Source organism: Panthera onca, chromosome C1 (genome assembly GCF_046562875.1).
Source record: "Panthera onca isolate mPanOnc1 chromosome C1, mPanOnc1 haplotype 2, whole genome shotgun sequence".
NCBI lineage: Eukaryota > Metazoa > Chordata > Mammalia > Carnivora > Felidae > Panthera > Panthera onca.
The window spans coordinates 44,085,594-44,105,317 of NC_138346.1; the positions used below are offsets into that span (position 1 = coordinate 44,085,594).

General features: G+C 39.0%; 1 protein-coding gene across 3 annotated transcripts in view; it reads right to left on the reverse strand.

Moving 5' to 3' along the window:
- Positions 1–4,268: 4,268 nt before the first annotated feature.
- Positions 4,269–19,724, reverse strand: part of GLS (glutaminase) — an 83,283-nt gene continuing 67,827 nt past the window's right edge. For all 3 annotated transcript variants that reach the window (XM_060622438.2, XM_081796357.1, XM_081796356.1), the window contains 4 exons: positions 10,524–10,585; positions 9,356–9,432; positions 9,214–9,277; positions 4,269–6,311 (listed from right to left, as the gene is read on the reverse strand). In XM_060622438.2, coding sequence (XP_060478421.2) covers positions 6,155–6,311; positions 9,214–9,277; positions 9,356–9,432; positions 10,524–10,585 — 360 coding nt within the window. In that variant the 3' untranslated portion in view covers positions 4,269–6,154. The remainder of the gene's footprint in view (positions 6,312–9,213; positions 9,278–9,355; positions 9,433–10,523; positions 10,586–19,724) is intronic.

Here is a 19,724-nt window from a genome sequence, read left to right on the forward strand (position 1 = left end):
TACTGCGCCAGCCCAGAGGTTTTGTTTACTCTTAACAAGTATTGAAATTCGATTGTTAGTCTCTTATTAACGGCATTCGGCGTGAAGATTTTAAAAGTTACTGGCATTAAGTACAGGTTTGATGTTTTTCTCATTTTTTCCTACTTACGATTAAACGTAAAAATGTGTGAGTTCTTATTTTTAAGCAAGGTTAATAACAGCGCGTTCCTGAGCGCTGCCCCTGCCCAGCCTGCTCACAGTCAGAACCGCGGTGGCGGAAGGGACAGGGGAAGACAGCAGGCAGGAGGCTTTATTGGAATAAGCTGCAGTGTGCACCATAAAAAGCAAACAAAAAAAAGTGCTCCAGTCTTGCTGACCACAGCTGCCTCCAAATGCACGAATCATTTGGCAGTTATTTTGAAACGAATTTTGCTACTGCCGATACAAGTTTTTAACTTAAAAATACATGTAAAGTGGGACTCTGGCTTGTCTCCAAAGCTGCATCTCAGCCCCACATCCCAGGATTGGAGGAGCTAGCTCTTCCTGAGGAGTCACTGCGCCCACGCCAAAAGGGGCCATTTTTCTCCAAAGATTTTGGAAACTAGAAAGCCATGACCTTCTCAAAGTAAAAGGCACCGTGTGCCGGAAAAAAAATAGTGTAATGAAAGACATAATCGCCACTTAGACATAAATGTGGCAGGTTAAACTTAACTATTATCTGAAGAGTCGTCAGGGAAGAGTGGTGGAGACTACTGAATTCTGGCATCATAACAGATAGGACCGTTCTCATCTCTGCATCTGCAGTATTTACATCTAGGAAATATAAAGTTTCTTCGTAATAAACCTAGAGAACTGTATTTCTACAGTAGATAAGGCCCTGCCTAGCCAACAGAAGTTTGTATTCTTATATAAATGAGCGTTATAACGAGTCACCACCATGTAGATCCTGGCTTAGGGATATTTGTGTGTTTTAAGAGTACTTCTTATATAGTTATGTATTTGTAGAGGGTTTGCTAAGCATAGAGCTTTTATGTACCACGTGGGAAAAATTTCTCCTAATATATTAAGGGAGGAGATTTCAGAGATGGCAATAAATAGATTGAGCTATTTATTTAGCATTAAATGACTGAAATCTATTTATTGCCCATGACCTAGAATGGAATATTAAGTCTTAATGAACAGAGTACTCCTTTCACATATGACTAATCCAGGGAAAACAGGAAAAACTAGAATTTGCTTTGAAAACTGTGGTACCAACTATTTGAACTAGGATGCTATTCCCAAGGTAAGGGATATATACTTGAGTGGCTTCTTTTGGTTAGTTAAGATTCATTCACTTATTAGTTCATCAGATACATAGTGAACACCTGCCATGAGCCAAGCACTATTCTAGATTTTGAGAAACATTGGTAAACAAAACCAGACTAAGACCCCGCTTTTTTGGGACTTAAGATGTTTTGAGATACTGGATATGTTCTAGTACAAGCGTCTTATGAAAACTTAAGATTTTGTGAAGCAGACATGGCCAAAAGCTGAAGATAACTTAAATGTTATATAAAAATATGCACAATTTCATAGAAATGGCATTTAAAGCACTTACAGGAAGGCTAAAGATAATAATGGTTTTTAGAACCTTCTAAGATGAATTTATATAGCTCTTATGAAAAATTTTTTTAATGTTTATTTTTTTTGAGAAAGAGAGAGAGAGACCGAGTACAAGTGGGGTAAGGGCAGAGACAGAGAGAGAGGGAGACACAGAATCCCAAGCAGTCTCCAGACTCCGAGCTGTCAGCACACAGCCTGACACGGGGCTCAAACTCACAAACTGTGAGATCATGACCTGAGCCGAAGTTGGACATTTAGCCGGCTGAGCCACCCAGGCGCCCCTATATAAAAAGATACAATCGATCACACTGAAGCTTCCAAATTTTGGTGAACTAGCCTCAGGTTATGTGTATGTTATACTGAGAAATTAAACATCTTACAAGATTGACCAATTGGAAAAAAAAGAACACACTTAAGCAGTTTTAGACTTCTTAAATTTGTATCGGGCATACAAATGTAAAAGTACCTAAATGGTACCTTTGACAAGAAGCTGTCAAATTTGTATTATCAAACTATGCACATTCTATATTTTTTAATGCCATCACACCACTTGAACACCCTAGTGTTGGTGTGTCTGCAGCCTTTCCCTGTTTTGTGTACATGAAGCAATCTTTTGTTACCACGACTGCTTGTCGGACTCAATTCCAGTAGACTCTTTAAAAGACATGTGGAGAGGCAGCTGGGGGAAGGCGTAGAGGCCTGGAATCAGGTTCAGGCTCCAGAATAGAAATAAAATGCCCAATCTTTGCCCCTTTGTAAAAACGGACTTAATTTTCTCATCCTTCCCGTCCCAAAACACACATACCTTCCCTAATCTTCTAGTAAATCACATCCTTTATATAACTACAAAATACCCCTTCTCCTAACCTAACACATTTTTTAAGTACCACCTAACACATTCATGGGCTGCTTCCCTGTGCTTATCTGGTGTATGACTCATGAATTTACTCATTTCACTATGAGGGTTAGCAAGTGAAATTAGGAAGATTACCCAGCCGTTAAAAAAATTCCACCAAAGTAAGATACTCATGTCGTATCAAGAATAATTTAATTTCTTATATTTGGTATTGTTCATCTGTTTGTTTCCCCTGCACTGATGTCCTGCTTCTATCTGCAGATGTATATATGCATAGCTCAATTTAACCACATGTTGCAGGGCTTAACATTATAGCATTTATACTTCACTTTAAAATTCCACAGAGAGGTTTTAGCTAATATGCAAGTAGCCGAGTTTTCTGTCCATAGTGGGCACAGTGTGTTAGGATGTTAGAGAACATGAGACTAAGAGTTCTGAATCACGCTCACTCTTGGGTCTCAGCTTCATCTATGAAAGAGTGGGATTCAATTACAGATGGCTGATGTCTCTTCCAGTCCTAAAATGTCAGTCATGCAGACGATTAACACTGTCTGACTACTGTAGCAAAGCAAATTATTTTGTGACAAACAACTTTCACAGTTGAAAATGGCAGCCATGGTATTCATGTGCCATCTCTACGGTTGGAAAACCATATGCTAACCCTAAGCCCATAGACCAGGGGTTTCTGGCATTGGACGTGAATGCCATTCCATATCCCCATGAACCGGCAAGGAGCTGCAGTTTTACAACTCAGCCCAAGCAGACCCTAGTGTGACAGGACTAGATTCAGCCTCCTAAACAGATGCCAAGGCTTTGTGGAAACAACCTCTCTTCTCATGAAAGGAGGTTAGAACCCCTCCTGGTGAAGGACATGTTTAACGATTGAGTTCTACAGATACTTACTGAGCATGTCCTAACTGCACAATGACAGTGTTAGCTTCTAGAGCGCTGGAAATATTCCTCTCCACCCTCCCACCTTCAAGGATGAACTCCTTACCAGATTCTCTTCTTATTGTGATAACCCCAGGTGACACCTTGCCTAGTACCTGGCTCAGAGTAGGCATTAGAAATGGATTTGAACCAGCCGGGGACAGTCCATATGCTCAGCAGAGTTCCCAACCCAGTGATGTAAGAGAACCTTGGTTGTTTTAAAAAAAATTCATTTTTTACAGGGTTTTTTTTTGATACATGTATTTATTATGCTGTAAAAAGCAACACTACCTGATTTCATTTAAAATAAATATTTCCCAATTTCAGAATACTTACAATTTATAGTTTCAAGATTAGATTCACTTTGGGAGGTTCTGGAAGCAAATACATTCATAGCTGTACAGTCCCCAGGAAGAATCTATATCCAACCTCAGGTCATTCAGCCCCTGCCAGACAGATAACAGCATCAAACGGCTGATAGCTAATCCAGCTGTGCAGCTAAAGGGCAGTGTGGGGCAGTAGCGGGATACAGCACATTACGCCCAAAAATGAGGTCATTAGAATTGAGACTACCAAAACAACAGTGTATAAGCAGCTTTAAATAAACATGACCATATAGAGAGCTCTCATGATACAGAAAAAGCACGTATGATCCCAAAGCCAAAACAAAGAGATCTTTGGAGTATACTGATGGCAGCAGTTAAGAGCACAGTCAAAAGCATTTAAACCAAGTGTACTTGTTATTACCAGCCAACAGCAAACAGCCAGAGCAGGACCCGGCATTACAGTCATAAATAAATAACCTTATGGGTAAATAAGGGCACATATGACTAAACCACGCAGATTTTGCAAAATCGTTTTGATCTGAAAAAAAGATGAAAACTCTCTTTGTTCCAAATTAATGGTTAGAACCTCTTTTTATTAAAGCCTCCAAATTGCTGGTAACCTTTAAGCCACACAATTGAATCATCTTAATGTTTCATTTTAATCACACAAAGCAAGCTGCTGTTTGAGCAAAGTTATTTCAGTTGATTTCAGTTAAAGAATGTCTATCCCATAGTATCTCTGGGGATAATGCCGTTCCTCTACAGCATTTTGCAAATACTGCCTGTCTGCACGGCTTGGTAGACCCGTGGGGCGGGAACCCAGCAGCAGGGCCGATGCCCGTCCACCAAATCCCCCACAGCACACCCGTGGGAATGGCTTCATGCCTGATGCAGCTGTTAGGGAACACTGGCCACGCTTCCACCAAAGGAGGTGCTGTGTAGGTATTAGGAGGGCAATGGCTGAAGCCACCAACTGAGACTGGAAGCAAAACCCAAAACATTTGGAGGCCGCTGGAGCGGAAAAGGGGCCATTAGGCATGATAAAGGTTGGAAGCAGCAGTGTGGGCGGATACAAAAGGAAAAAAAAGGAACTTGCTGAATTTGCCACATTGCAACAACTAGGAGCATTCACGTAGCTGAGGATTTTGCTCATTTCACAAAACACGGCCTCAGAGAAGTCCATTCGTGTGTGTATGTGCCTGTGTGTGTGCTTAATATCAAAAATCCTCATTAGCAAACCCCTTTACCTCTGAAGTACAATAGGCTAAAGCATATGTGCGGTTCCTCCCTAGGACAAACAACGGGTCTCAATTTAAAATTAAATGGCCTTTTCTTATTATCAGTCCACCAAAAACTATACAATAGAGAAGCAGGAGAAAACTGGAGTGATCTAGTGGTCCCCCAAATAGGTGCAGGCCTTTAATGACAGGTTTAAAAAATAAATGTTAACTGTTACAGTTCCCATACCATCCTACTAACTTTGGTAGCTTAGAGCGCTTATCTGAATGTATCTTTATCCTGAAAGCTGAAACAGACCTTAAAGAGCCGTGGTAGCACATGCTTTCCTTTTCCAAATTTGGCTAATTTGTACTTAGCTTAGTCATCCGTGTCTGGTTCATCGCCTATTGACAAATGGCATAGTTCTAGCTCGGATGCCAGATGTCTGAGGCATTTTCTGACTTACGGTGGAAAACATGAAAACTGCATAGTGTGCCAGCACCCACGTTCCCAGCTCAAGCGAAGAGGCAAATAGCTAGATGTCTGGGAAGAGAGGCTGGACTAAAGGGGATATAGAAAAAGGAACTTTTTTCAAAAGTATTATATAACTACATTCACATAGATATTTTGGTCACCAAACATATCTTGAACAGATTCCCTGATGAAGTCTAATCAGAATTGGTCTATGCCACTACAAGTTGTTAACTATTTTAATTTTTAAAGAGTCACGTCATGAAGCTGGGTGATGGGAGACATTTAAAACACATAACCCTACGTGCAGATAGTTGTTCAGACACTCTAACTCTACATTTGAAGTCCTGAAAATCACACTCTTTTGCTTCTAAAGGCAGCCTTGACCTATTTGGACAGACTGTACAACAAAACTTAATTTATAAATGCCTAAGTTCATCATACAAATTGAAAAATTCACAAAACACACATAAATATATCATGAAGACCACCACACAGTTAAGCTAGCATTGGTAACTATTTCTTTTACATCAAATTATACAATGCACGAGGTAAATATTGCTCACATTATGGAGGGAGATTGTTTTATTTCTATTTTTTCCCAAAGAGATCAGATTTGTCCTGTGTGTACAGTGAAGAAAACTCCAGTAACACTGAAATGACAAATGTTGTAAAATAGACATCACTACCAGATAGAAATACACATGTTCTTCATAATCATTTTCCACAATTAAATAGGTAAGTGATTTATATTTTGGGCTTAAGACCTTTATAACAATCCATCCAAATTCTTATGGACCGTTTGATTTTCTTTTCCGTTGTCGGAATCTCCTTGAGGCGTGTACTGCACTTGGTATTCCTGGAGGATCTTAAATACATCGTGGTGTCCGAAGTGCAACGCTTCATCCATGGGAGTGTTATTCCACCTAAATAAGTAGCAGAACGTGCACTGGGTCATTAGATAATTCCTGGACAAAGGTGATAATTCAGCATCCTTACATACTAAGTGCAGATCTAAGAGCCGTTCAACTTTAGCCATTTTAGCAACGTTACAAGTAAAAATTAATTGAAGAAAAACAGAAAGGGGCTCATCATTCAAAAAGTGGTCCTACAGGCAACTTGAGAAATGGGGAGGAAGAGAAAACGGTCTTCTACAGATGGATCTTGTTTACATATCTAAGTGCTGTGGGAGGGGAAGTTCTCGTGTTGACAGATACAATAGACTCCTCTGGGATTCCTGGTTTTCAATTTCATAAAAAGCCCACAGGCTCTCCCTTTAAATAAAACCTTCAAGGAAAATTCAGGTATATAACATCCATCACCCTATCCTTTGATAGAAAATTTGTGTTCCTGACAATTCAAAAATCACGACAAATCTCAGAAGTCTGGAAAGAACTCTGACCTCATTAGGCCCCAAACATACACTGGAGGAGCAAGATCGGCCCCAGAGGAACTGACATTTTCATCTCTGGTAAGGATGGGCATCTGAGGGGCTCAAATGGACCACTACGCAACCAGAAAAATAACTACCCTTTCCACTATAAGTGTGTCTCTGGCGTGTGCTCTTCAGAGTGATAGAGATGAAGACTGAAGAGAAGAGAAGGGTTGCCAGCAGCAATCAATCAGCTGATCAGCCTTTTGAGAGAGGAGATGATACTATGAAACTCACAACCCAAGTAAATGAGAGTGCGAGAATCCGTCCCCTAATACTTCACAAACTATGAAGCCTCTCCCTCCACTTAGGTCACTTGTCCATGGCTACCAGACGCTCTGACTCCATTTTTTCATGGTCTATTCTCATCAGCTTCTGGTTTTTCTTCTTTCCGTTTCTCCTTTCCTTTCTGTCTCTGCCTTTAACCTTTTACCCCCATTTTTATGGGGTCACAATATGGAACTGAAAGGTTTTTTAAACAGTCTCAAAAAATATTCTTGGATAAAATTGGGTAATCTTCATTTTTTAAATCAGGTAAGTCATATTTTACATGTATCTGTATGTTTCTCAAAAAACAGCTCCTTTTCCATATTGGCCTTCATTAATTTAGGGAGTCCGTGGCCTTACACTGGGAGGTGGGGGGACTTTCCAGTCATCTACAACATATAATTACCTGTCTTCCTGAGAAAATGGAACGTTAACTGCAAGTTACCTTTTTGACAACTCTTCTTCCATGAAATAATACAAATTGTCAACTTAAAGAACATCACTAAATTCACTCAAGCCTATTTTACAATTTGAGGTGACACAGATTCTACAAAATAGAGAAAGGAGCTGTCTTGGTTTGGCTTATATTCTAGAATAGCTGAATACCCAGTTACCAAGTTAGTTATTTAGCTAACTTCTCCCATCAGATGGGTACTTCTACTTCCACATTCCTAGAGGCCAATTTAAAGCAAAAACCAAAACGTTTCATACAAAGCACATTCCTAGAGGCCAATTTAAGGCAAAAAAAAAAAAAACCCAAAAAACAAAAAAAACAAACAAAAACAAACCCAAAAAGCAAAACATCTTAATCTTTATAAAGCACAGTAAATGTTTCCAGCCTGTGTTAAAAGAGTGTTTTAGTTGGGATTATAAACACAGGGCACAAGTTTGGGTAAGGGAAACACACTCTTCAATTTCTTGCTCTAGAAAGAGCTGGTATTACATTTGGGGATAAAAGGGAGGATTGCCCCCCCGACATGAGGTTTTAGAACATTGCCAACAAAGGTCATGATTAGATAACCCAAGTGTTACTATACTTAGAAAACTGCTAACAATTTTCAGACACATCCTAACTCTTCTGCATTTCTTGCAACCAGCTTGAATAAAACCCAAACTTCTAATTTAAAAAACAGTAGAGATCTAACAGCTAGAGTATAATCGGCTTGCTCCAGACTTACTAATACAATCCTCAGATATCCAATCAAAACTCCTAATCATACCTAACAAACCTCTCTATCAAGTATTTTTTCCTTCAATTCTTCTAAACCTATATTCTCATTACTGGCTCATCCAGCTACATAACACGCAAGTATATGAGCACAGAGCTGAAGTATATATGTATACACACATACGTGTATATATACGCGCGTATATATACACGTGTATATATATGTATGTATATATGTATACACGTATGTATATATATATACATATATAAGCTGCACTCTCAAGCCTCCATCACTGTCCGTGTTGTGGACAGCATTTACTTCAAGATGAATGGAAGTTTGCCATGTGGATCAGGAGAGAGAGGAGAGCAGCAAAATGTATTCCAGGCAGATCTCTCCCACTGAAGACAGCGTGCCCTTCTCTTCTTTCCGTGCCTTCAAATTGCATCTCTTCCCCAAAGCACCGATTAAAATTCAACTCCACATAGCCTTTTAAAACTGACACCAAACAAATCTAGGAATTTCAAGAAACCCCAATATATTCATTTTAGCATTCTGTGACAGTAGTTTTCTTGCACATTTTTAATATGTTCCTGTAAATGTTCATCTTGTCTACCCTGTGTAGTTAGAAGCCCCACAAGGACAAAATTCCTATTTTCTCTTTCCAAACATAAAGTATTGTTTTCTTCATACAGTGTACTGACTGACAGACTAATCTGAAAAATTCTAAATAAGAGACTATCCTTATATGAGAAATAGGATACGGAGGGAGAATGATCACCCTAGCAGAAACAAGGTTTTGTTTGTTGCCTTTGTAAGGCACCACTGCGAGTTCAAGAATGTCTCCAATATATACATGGTGGATTTAATAAGAACACCTTCACTCATATGTTATAACCCTGGATTGTAATAAAACACTGACTTGCCATTTGTAAGTTAGAAGGGGACGACATAAGTTCTCACCTGTCCTTGGGGAAAGGATTTACTTTGCATGCCTCCAGCAAAAATTTAACAACTTCAACATGACCTACAAAACAAAACAAGTAGATTTTAGTATTGAGTAGAAACTACATCTGGAAAAAAAGATGAACGGTTCATAGATTACCCTCTGCAGCAGCTACATGGAGTGCTGTTCTAGAGTCATAGTCTCGCTGTTCCATGTCCATGGCTGATAGAGCAAATCTGAAAATGTGTAAGAACGGCTATTCGTTACATATAAAATTTAATTCACACCTGTAACATCTACCCCATCAGTTCCATCTAAGGTCTTGTGTTCCATCTAAGGTCTTGCTGTCCTCTATCAGGCTCACCACTGATGGGGATGTGAGGGCCTCTGGGGCAAATGCCACTTCCTCTCTTTTTGGATACAGGGAAATGTTCATTTCTCACAGAATTCAGCTTTATTACATTATTGTTCAAAGAACAGTGGCATACTAAAGTTTGTGCCTCAGAAGGGCAAGAAACGAACACCTATTACTGAAGTTAAATGCTTTCACTATTTAAACATTTTACACTATAGTTTACAAGTACTAATCAGACTTCGAATTAATTTTTAAAGTACACTTTTAGAAACAATTGACATAGAACATTATGTAAGTTTGAGGTACGACGTGTTGGGTTTGATACATTTATATACTGCAATATGATTACCACAGTAGTGTTAGCTAACCCTCCCTACAACATCACATAATTTTTTTTTTTTTTTTGTGGTGAGAACACTTGAGATCTATTCTCTTAGCAACTCTGAAGTTTGTAATAAAGTACTGTTGATAGACGTATAATCTGACTTTTAGACAAAGGTAGAAATTAAGCACAGATATTTTTCCATGTTAAAATTCAGTTGCAACTCTATACAAGAGATCTTATGTAAATTACACAGTCCTATGCAACCTTTCTAACCCCGGTGATCCGCAGAGCACTAAATGCCCCTATCTTCACTCCCCCTTAACCTCCAAAGATGGGAAAGGGAAGGTAAATGGGGACTGAGATAGCATTATTCAACTCCAATGAAACATTACATTAATTAGCCAGATTTGTTGAACAGTCTCCACTTGGGAGAAAAGAGGTCTGGGCTTTTCAGGAGGTAGAAAAGGACAAGACTACACAGGAAGTCTAAGTCACTGGAGATGGGGATTTAACAAATTTGTTCGGATCATTTTCATTAGAGAGAAATGGAAATGAGACTTTGGCCTTAAAATGGCCATTTGCCCAGAAGCAACTTTATAAACCTCTGTAAACCGGATGCTAAGCCATATGCCACCATGTTAACATACCTTCGAAGTGCAGATACATCTCCAGTATACGCAGCGAACAAAAGGTTTATCACTGACTTCACCTGTGAAGAAAAGAAAGTTCAGGCATCCACAGGGGAAAATAAACATATAGAATGTATTCCTGTCACCAGTAAGTGACTTCCATGTGCTCTGAACACTTCAGCTGGGTCACACGCAGTTATCATAAGTACACATCTATAGCCAAACAGAATACCCATGTGTGTTTTTTTTTTTTTTATTGAAATAGAGGATTAGGAGAGAAAACTCATCAATAAAGATAAGCTATGTGAAGGAAGGAATGGAATGACACTGGCACAGACGTGGGAACTTGGGACCTGTGAAACACACACAGGGCAAATGAAAACTATTCAGAACCTTTCTAATTTGGTTTGTCTCAGTATTTTGAGTGGACTTGTATACTCGTAAGATTCACATCACATCTTCGTTAGAAACTAAATCACACAATATAAACACCCAATCCCTGCCAGCAATCACTGTCCTCACCAATCACCAATCACTGTCTTCTTTGGAAATCTTATGTGACAACATTCAGTATTAATCACCTTAAATTCACGGACTATACTACACTGGAAAAACAGTCGTCCGTACAATGCCCAGGTAGTATAAACTGGGGGCATTCTCAGAGCCTAGGACACTGCCTCTCCTCAAAAAGTGGGTAAACTCCCCCGATTTTAAGTCATTGCTAGTGAGTGCTCCAAGACTTCAAAGTGTATCTTTTGACAGCTATCCACTTGTTTGTCCTTAAAGCTAAGGAAAAGGCTAGATATCCTAAAAGGTCCTTAGATTTTGGTTTGCTTTCATAGCAAACCATGTCCATAGTTTGGTTTACTTTATCCAAACCTGTTTTTGAGAAACTATTGAATAACGCATGTAAATACTTCATGAATTCTGACTTTTGTCTTTTGCAACTTCCAACGGACACTGGACTCAGCGGTAGAAAACAGGAGTTTAAATGGAAGGATAGATAGTAACCCAGCTATTCACCAACAAAGCCATAGGCCTGGGAGCTGTGCTTTCAATAGCTTAACCTGGACATTCCCCCTTTCCACAACGGCTTCCCTTTCCCCAGGGCTTTCCTTTTAAATCAATCTGGAACTAGCCATCGCTGGACCTCTCTAGGTCAGCATGTTCACAATGCGCTCTGTAGAAATTGTCCACAATGCTCCATTAAAACAAGGGCGGGGGGAGGGTCCTGTAGTCAGGTATTTTCTTAAAAGATTAAAATCCCCTTCGTAGAGATTCATGGGCATATGAATTGTCTGTAAAGTTCTGCAGTACAGGAACCTAACTAAGCACACTCCCCAAATTTTACTATTGTTGTTGACATTACTCCAGAAAACCTTACTCTAATTCCTTCAGTCCATTTGCTTCCCTTGCAGCCACTCTTTACTACTCCCGCCCAGCCTGCACTCTGTAGTTAATCTCCTGCTAATCCTAAATCCACAACACTTCTCACTGGAGGTGGAGGGAAAAGCTTAACAGAATCACACAGAATGTTCTAAAAATACATATAAGCATCTCCCCTCCCATGTAATTGTCCTATTCCCACACCTCAATTTGATACATTTCAGGAAAAACAGCTTTTTGAAAAATGTCCCCAGGTAGTTTTGATAGGCACTCTTCTGGGTTACGAACCATGGTTCTAAGTGCCCTTAATTTTTTTTCTTTTCTTTTCTCTTCTCTTTACTTTTCTCTTTCTTTTCTTTCTTGCTTTCTTTCTTCCTTTTTTTTCCTTTCTCTTTCCTTTCTCTTTTTTAAAATATGAAATTTATTGTCAAATTAGTTTCCATACAACATCTCTCTTTCTTTCTTTCTCTGAAATTCTCAATTCCCCTATGCTCTTGTGCCCACAGAAAAAATACTGATGAGCTATTAGAAATTATTCCTCATGTTTCCAGCTGGTCTCTCATCATTGCTTGACAATTTTTTTTTCTTATTGATTCCCATCCCCACTTTCTTCAGGCCTTTAATACCAGTGGTGCCCCCTAAAACAGATGACCCTGACCACAGATTTACTAAGAGAACCAACTGTCCTCACTTTTCCTTCCTCTATTATGCAAAACATCTGTTTCTGATACCCATTTTCCCTTCCTTCTCTCCAAACCTCAAAGCAAAACAGATCTATCCTTTCTCATTTCTGCGACTAACTTCTTTACCTATTCCTTTAAACATATATCCTCCAGATTCCCTAACCTTGCTCCCTCATTTATCCTTTTTGTTTCTAGTACCTTCAACCTTTCCCTCCTTCACTGGTACCCTTATTTTTGCCTTAATACAGACACAACTTCAGCCTGTTTTGAAAAACCAACATATAACCCTACTGTTACCTCCTTTCAGTGCATATTTTCTGAAAGTAGTTTGTATTATTAGTTCCCTGCCAATTGTCTCCACACCCACTATTACCTGTACTCTCAAAAGCTCCAGCGGCCTTCTGAAGCCCTGCTTCTTGATGACCTTCCCAACAAGCCCTTGTCCTCTTACTCCTTGTCTTTACACAGTGTTGATTACCCAGATCTTCCTCTGGTTTGCTTTTATACAGTTATCTCCCACTTTCCACTACCGAATAATACGCCAAAGGCAGTCTCCATTTTTTTTTTAAGTCTAATTTTCCTCAAAGATCTCATACATTCCTTTTGCCAGAATGATTTCCCAATCTACGTCTTTAATCTAAATCTTTGTTCCTAAGCCTTAACTCAACAGTTCCACTTGCTTGTCATACAGCCATTTCAAACTCAGAAATAGCAAACCTCCCTACAGCTCTGATGGCTCCCCACCAAGAGTCCATCTCCATCTGCCCACTTGACATTGCCTCTAGGATGTTTAACAGGCATCTGAGACTTACACAGAAAATAGAACTTGATTTCCACCCCCAGTCCCAGTTAGCTCCTCTTATGGTCTCCCTCATTTGGGGATGACACTACCAGCCACCCAGTTGCTCAGGCCAAAACCTGAGTTAGCATGCTGCATTTGACCGCACAGGTTGACCCCTCCTCAAGGATGCCTGACCAAGGCGCCCAGCCTGAGCTCCTCTCACCCAGCTGTGGTGTCCAGCACCCAAGTACATCTGATGGGAGGAAGGGAGCCTTCTTCATACAAATGTGCTGAGAGGGTCTGCTTAAGCAAAGGCAGAACTAATTCACACAAACCCACCATATAGACCCTGGCGATATTCCTTGAGTCTATTTCTCACAACCCACATCTAGTTCATCAACACATTTGCTCTACCTCCAAAATATACGTGGAATGAAACAAAATATATATGGAATCCCATCACTTCTCACCACCTCCCTTATATCGCCCTTGGCTCTGAACCACCACCTTATCTATCACCTGGAAGCCTACCATAGCCTCCTAACTATTCATTCCCCTTGTCCGACTCTGCTGCTACAGGGATCTTTTGAAAACAGATCATAATAGCACTCCCAGTGACTTCCCATCATACCTAAAAAAATTCAAACTCTTCCCATGGCTTTCAGGACACCAAATGCCCTACTCCCCAGTTACATTGTTCTTCTCATTCCCGATCACTCTGCCCTGTGCAGTTCTCCACCGGCCAGGCGGTCTCCTTGCTGGTCTGGGGACTACCCTTGCTGTGCTGCTGGGGATGCCCCTTCCCCAGAGAGTGAGGAGGCTCCCGCCTTCATTTCATTTAGGTCTCTACTCAAATGTTACCTCACAGATTCTAAAACACTGCCCTCTTTTTCATCATCCCTTATCCCTAACCCTTGCTTTTTCTCTTCAGAGCACTTATCATTGACATTATCTATCTATATCTATACATATAATCAAATATATGTAATTATATATTTGACATTATATATCGGACTCTATATATATGTGTATACACACACACACACACACACACACACACACATATATTTAAACTTGTTTGTTGTCTCTTTCGCCCGTTACATGTAAGCTCCATGGGGGCAGAGACCTAATCTTTACCCCACTATACCCCAGTGCCTACAACACATAATTGGTGCTCATTAAATATGTGTTGACTCAAATCAACACACTGTACACCTTAGACTTCCACAACATTATACATCAATTATACTGCAATGAAAAGAATCCATTTACTGGCTAAATCAATATTCTCTCCCAAAACAGCAAACATATTCAATTTGTCACCATCACTTGGGGGATTAAATTATAATCATTATTAATTCTCCTGCCTCCCTTAACTTTTACCTCAAATATCATTACTAAATTTATTCAGTCCTCCTAACTGCTGCCTCTGCTTCTAGTTCTTCCACCTGCCAGAACTTTCCCACATATTTCTACCCATCTCAAAATACTGCTCTGATCAGTTAAAGGTTTCTCAGCAAGAGAGTGTCAAAAAGTTCCCAAATCAATCTTGATAAAGTTTAAATTCTTTAGCCTTGCATTCAAGAATCTTCACTCTGGCTAACTCATTTTTCTCTTTCCACCTCAACACAACAAAACTGGTCTTAGTACTACTCTTGTTTTTATCTGTCTATGCTCCTTTTTCTCCTTTTGGGAACACCTAAGATTCCTAATCAAATCCTTCCCTTCCCTCAAGGGCCAGCTTGAAAGCCTTTGAAAGCCCCTTCTTTGCTACCATACTTCCCCAGGCATCTCATCCAGCATTCCATGTGACTTGTTGCCAGTTGCCTACATAGTGTTTGTGACGGCATATGCCAAGGAGTCATCAGATACCGTATCTTCCTCTACAACCCTTAATGTACCTTTCGCTCCTACTAAGCCACAGTACATACTTTTTATTGCCTGAAATCATCTTTTCTTCACCCATTTTTCATTACAGTGTTCATTCTTAGCTCCTCTTCCTGAGCCCTACCTCACAATCTCCGGTCAGAAATCATCTCTTTCTCCTACATTTGCCTCATTGCAGCACTATCACACATTATATATTTACTTGTGTATGTTATCGCCTCTTTACTACTCAAGAGAAATCTAGAATTTTGACGTGCACACCACTGATATATTAACCACCCATAGTTCTTATTCTTTAAGGTATATTAGTCCTTCTGAGCAATAAATCCCTGATGTTTATTCCAGTGACTGCATGCATGCACTAAATCCTGTTTAAAATTCTGAATTTAGACCAAGCTAGTTTGAAGGGATTTTATTATATACTGTATGTATCACTTAATTATTCAATATTTCCGAAGTTCTACAACTCCTAATAAGTCCCAAGAAAGGCTAATTTTAGAATATAATCAGTTCATTGAGAGTATAAGAATACTTTGTTCATAAGCATGTTTCAGCTCAGAGAGAGAAACATAAAATGAGAATAAATCAGAACACTGTAATGTACAGAGGCTTTGTGACTTATCGGCTGGGGGCAGGGGGAGAGGGAATACTAGCTTGCGTTAAAACAATTATTAAAGAATAACATGGAGTTTAGTATTCTTCCCATGAAAACAAAGGCTAGTTGCAGGGCTGATTTAGTACAAGTCCCTGATCAAGACAGGAATGAGCTTGATCACAAAATGAGTGCCATTCACTCCAAGACAGAAAAACACAGGCACAGGCACCATTTAAAATTAAAGCCACATTTACTCCAGCAAATAGTCACATATATTTTTAAGGTTTGCATAAATCACGAAATGAGCTATGGGTAGAATGCCAAGAAAGAAAATGGAAGTTTAACAGTTTTCAGAGAGCAGATGGGAGTGTTATTTCATTTACGGACAGTCCAGTCCACTTCCTGGTCTTGTTAAGAGAGTGCCACAAATATTCCCAGCTATCTTGTCACACCCTCTGGGATGACTAGCATTGTAAACCAAACTGAAGGAGGAGGACACCCTATTAGATGATGACTCATGCAACCCAAGCCAGCTCTTTCAATGGATGTGGGTGTGCTAACCATTGATCAAGTCTCGTTCTCCTAATTCCCCAATGGATACTTGAGTTATGTTACTTTTAAAATACCTTGATAGCTAGAAGGCCAGTCTAGAAAGCAATGACTTAACAGTAACTGCTGAGACAGAGTCATTGGTTTGATGCATTATTCCTCAGTACAAAGAAGCAGAGCATACATAGTTCAACAGGGGCCTACAGAAAGGAAGGGCTCCAGAGTTTAATGTATGCCTCCCCATAGTAAAGAGAAACTTCACCTGGGCATGAAGTTTCACCTGGGCATAAACCTTGACAGATTAAATGTCAACCAGTTTTCCCTTCATACTGCACATTTTCCAGTTCTACTACATTTTCCTTATCAAATCTCTGTGTCAGAACCTCCCAGAACCAGACAACCTTATCTTAGTTTATTTATACAAAGTCATGACAACAGTAGGACAAAAATGTTACAGTTCACATGAGGTCATTTAACACTAGCATGCTTGGCATAGCCAAATAGCATTTCTTTTTTTTTTTTTTTTCCAAAACAGCTAGAAGCACTTAGAGATTCTGTCAATTTTACAAGTCTAAAACAAGACATTCCCAAACCTCCAATCCTATCATTCTATTCATTTTAAGCCTGTTTAAGAGTGGAATTATGTGACTTTTGTCTCATCTCAAATGCCTTAATTCTGTACCAGTAGCAATTAGAATTACATGATCATATCACTTTGCACTTACATACTGTGTGACCTTGAAAAAGTCAACATTTTGAAAAGCCGTAATTGTTTTTAACATTCCTGACAGGCTGGCTGTAAAATATAATTATAGATTTTTTTACTTATTACTACCGTTGAGGTTAAGGGCGTTGGCTCAAGCTCATATAGCATTTGAATTAGTAATGTAGCTGGGCTACATTCTCAATTCTGTACAACTAGACCACGGTGATGTGAGTCCTTAATAGACCTCAGACTGTTATCCAAAGGACAGAAGGAAACCGAAGGATTAAAGAGCAATTTAGCTCTAATCCATAAAGGTCCTTTGCTAAATATTAGAAGGAAAGAGGGGAGGGTGGAAGGGAAGAAGCAGAGAAGAGAGACAAAGAGACAGGGAGAGAGGATTGACTCATTAGCTTTACACTTTACTCCAGGTATTTTATTTCCAACTCTGCTACCAACTGCAACACTGCAGTCTCCCTTGTTTTTCATCATTAGTTTCTGCTTAAATACAAAGACTAATTCAGCCGTTTGGTTAGGAAAGGCTTTAATGAAAAAGAGCAGGTAACTGAAAAGCCATCCTTGTGTTCCCACCACTTCCAGTTTGACGTAAGCTGCTCTCTCATTTCCAGCTCACTGAAGTATCTGTTGCTGTGGAACAGATACTCTTCTTCGTCTGCTAAATAAACCATCATCATTCCAGATCCAGTTTTGTTTTAAAAGCTTCACGCCAACTTGGCCTTTAAGAGCCTTTAAATGAAAAGAAGTTTGAGGCCTTCTTTCATAAATATTTTTCTTAAGGGCAGGTTATTAAGAAATACAAACCTATTATAGTATAGCTAAAGAAAAATTTTCAGTTGTCAGCAAATGTAAACTAATCGCTTGCCAACAAGGGTAGAGATATAAACCTGCACAAGGTGTATGTGAAAACATTTCCTCTTTCCCTTATTTAATATTCATATAAATATTTAACATGAGCTTATTTAATATCATATGGACATGTAAAACAAAATTATACTACTTTTATGATTAGAAAGTCGAGGATGAGTATGAGGCTACATGTTCCTAAGCTTTTCCACTGACTTATTCAGACACAAATATTAATCTACTATATACAGACAAAATTAATCCAAACTGACACGATCAGAGGATTAGAGAAAATCCTTTAACGGAATAACAGTTCAGCAATCTCATGACATTTCCAAATTTTTACACAAATGCAGGAGGTTAGGTTCTCATACAGTAATTTTAATAGAGAGGAGTAAATTGAACAGTAAATTTTACTCTAAAGAAGAGTACAGAAATTTCACTTACAAAATACAACCTCAAAATGGCAGCTCCAAATACTGCATTCTGCTCTTGACTAATGAATAAACAAACTGTCCTAAGCATACTATTTTCAAAACTTCTCAATGAACAGATTAATCTGAAATATTTTTATTTACTCTTAAACTAAGAAGTCACGATTCTATCAAAGAAATCTGACAACCCGTGAAGATAAAAATTCAGATTATACACTAGTTAGGGAAAAAATAGCTAATATGAAGCACCTACTCTCTCTGGACTGAGCTAAATGTTCTACGTATTATTATGCTATTATTACTCAAAGGATTAGGAAACTGAAGGCTAATGCATTTAAATTAACTTGAGCAAAGTAATAATGCTGGCAAGTGGCAGAGTGAGAGCTCACGACCAGCCTGATGCTGGGATTCGTGCCGTCTACCACTACAAGGGACCTCCTGGGCCAAGAGATTTCCTGACAAAACATGAGATGAGATTTCCTCACCAATACAATACCAAGACTAAAATCAGAAAAGGGCAACTAAGGGAAAATTCATGGGGAAATCAGAGATACTAATTTTCTGTTGAGGTGCTAACCAAACTAACCAAAAGGCATTTTGTTGTTAATTGAAAAGAAAATAGAGGATCAAACAAATATTCAATTTGGCATATCAATGCCACAAACAGAAAAAAAGTTAAAGATATCTTCATTCTTTGCTTTGAAGTATCTAAAAGTGAAGTATGAGTTTTGGGTTAATGTGAATACAGCAAATATATGATTGCTACAGAATTTGCAGCAAATAACTTCTTATCTCAGTGGCTCATGAGAGTCTGGTAAATGCCAATGAATGGCCTAAAAAGATACCAATGAGCCAATAAGCAACCCTCCTTTTATATCCAAGCATAAAAGCAGCTAACAGCCTATCTTTGCATGGCATGACAAAGAGCAATCCTAATTAACAAGTCAGCAACAAAAGAGGATAAAAATCAAAACGAGCAGGGACAAAGGCAGCTTTCTCTGAACAGAAGTGCATTTTTCATGTGGCAAACCTAAGAGTATTTGTACTGCACAGACAAGTATCAAAGTTTCATATTCACTTTCTTCCTGGTTCTCTTTCTCTCTTATACAAATATTTGTAAAACTCCATGAAGATTAGTTAACATTACATTAGTATGTTCAAATACAGGACAAAGTGCCACACTTCTGGGATGATGAAGTGTCACGTTCATTTATAATTATGAACTAAAAAAACAAGTATGTAAAACCCCAGAAAGTCAAAGAAACTAAAAGCAAAGAATAAGACAGGAAGAAAAGAAACTGGTCACCAAATCTTTGTACATAATACTTTAAAAAAAA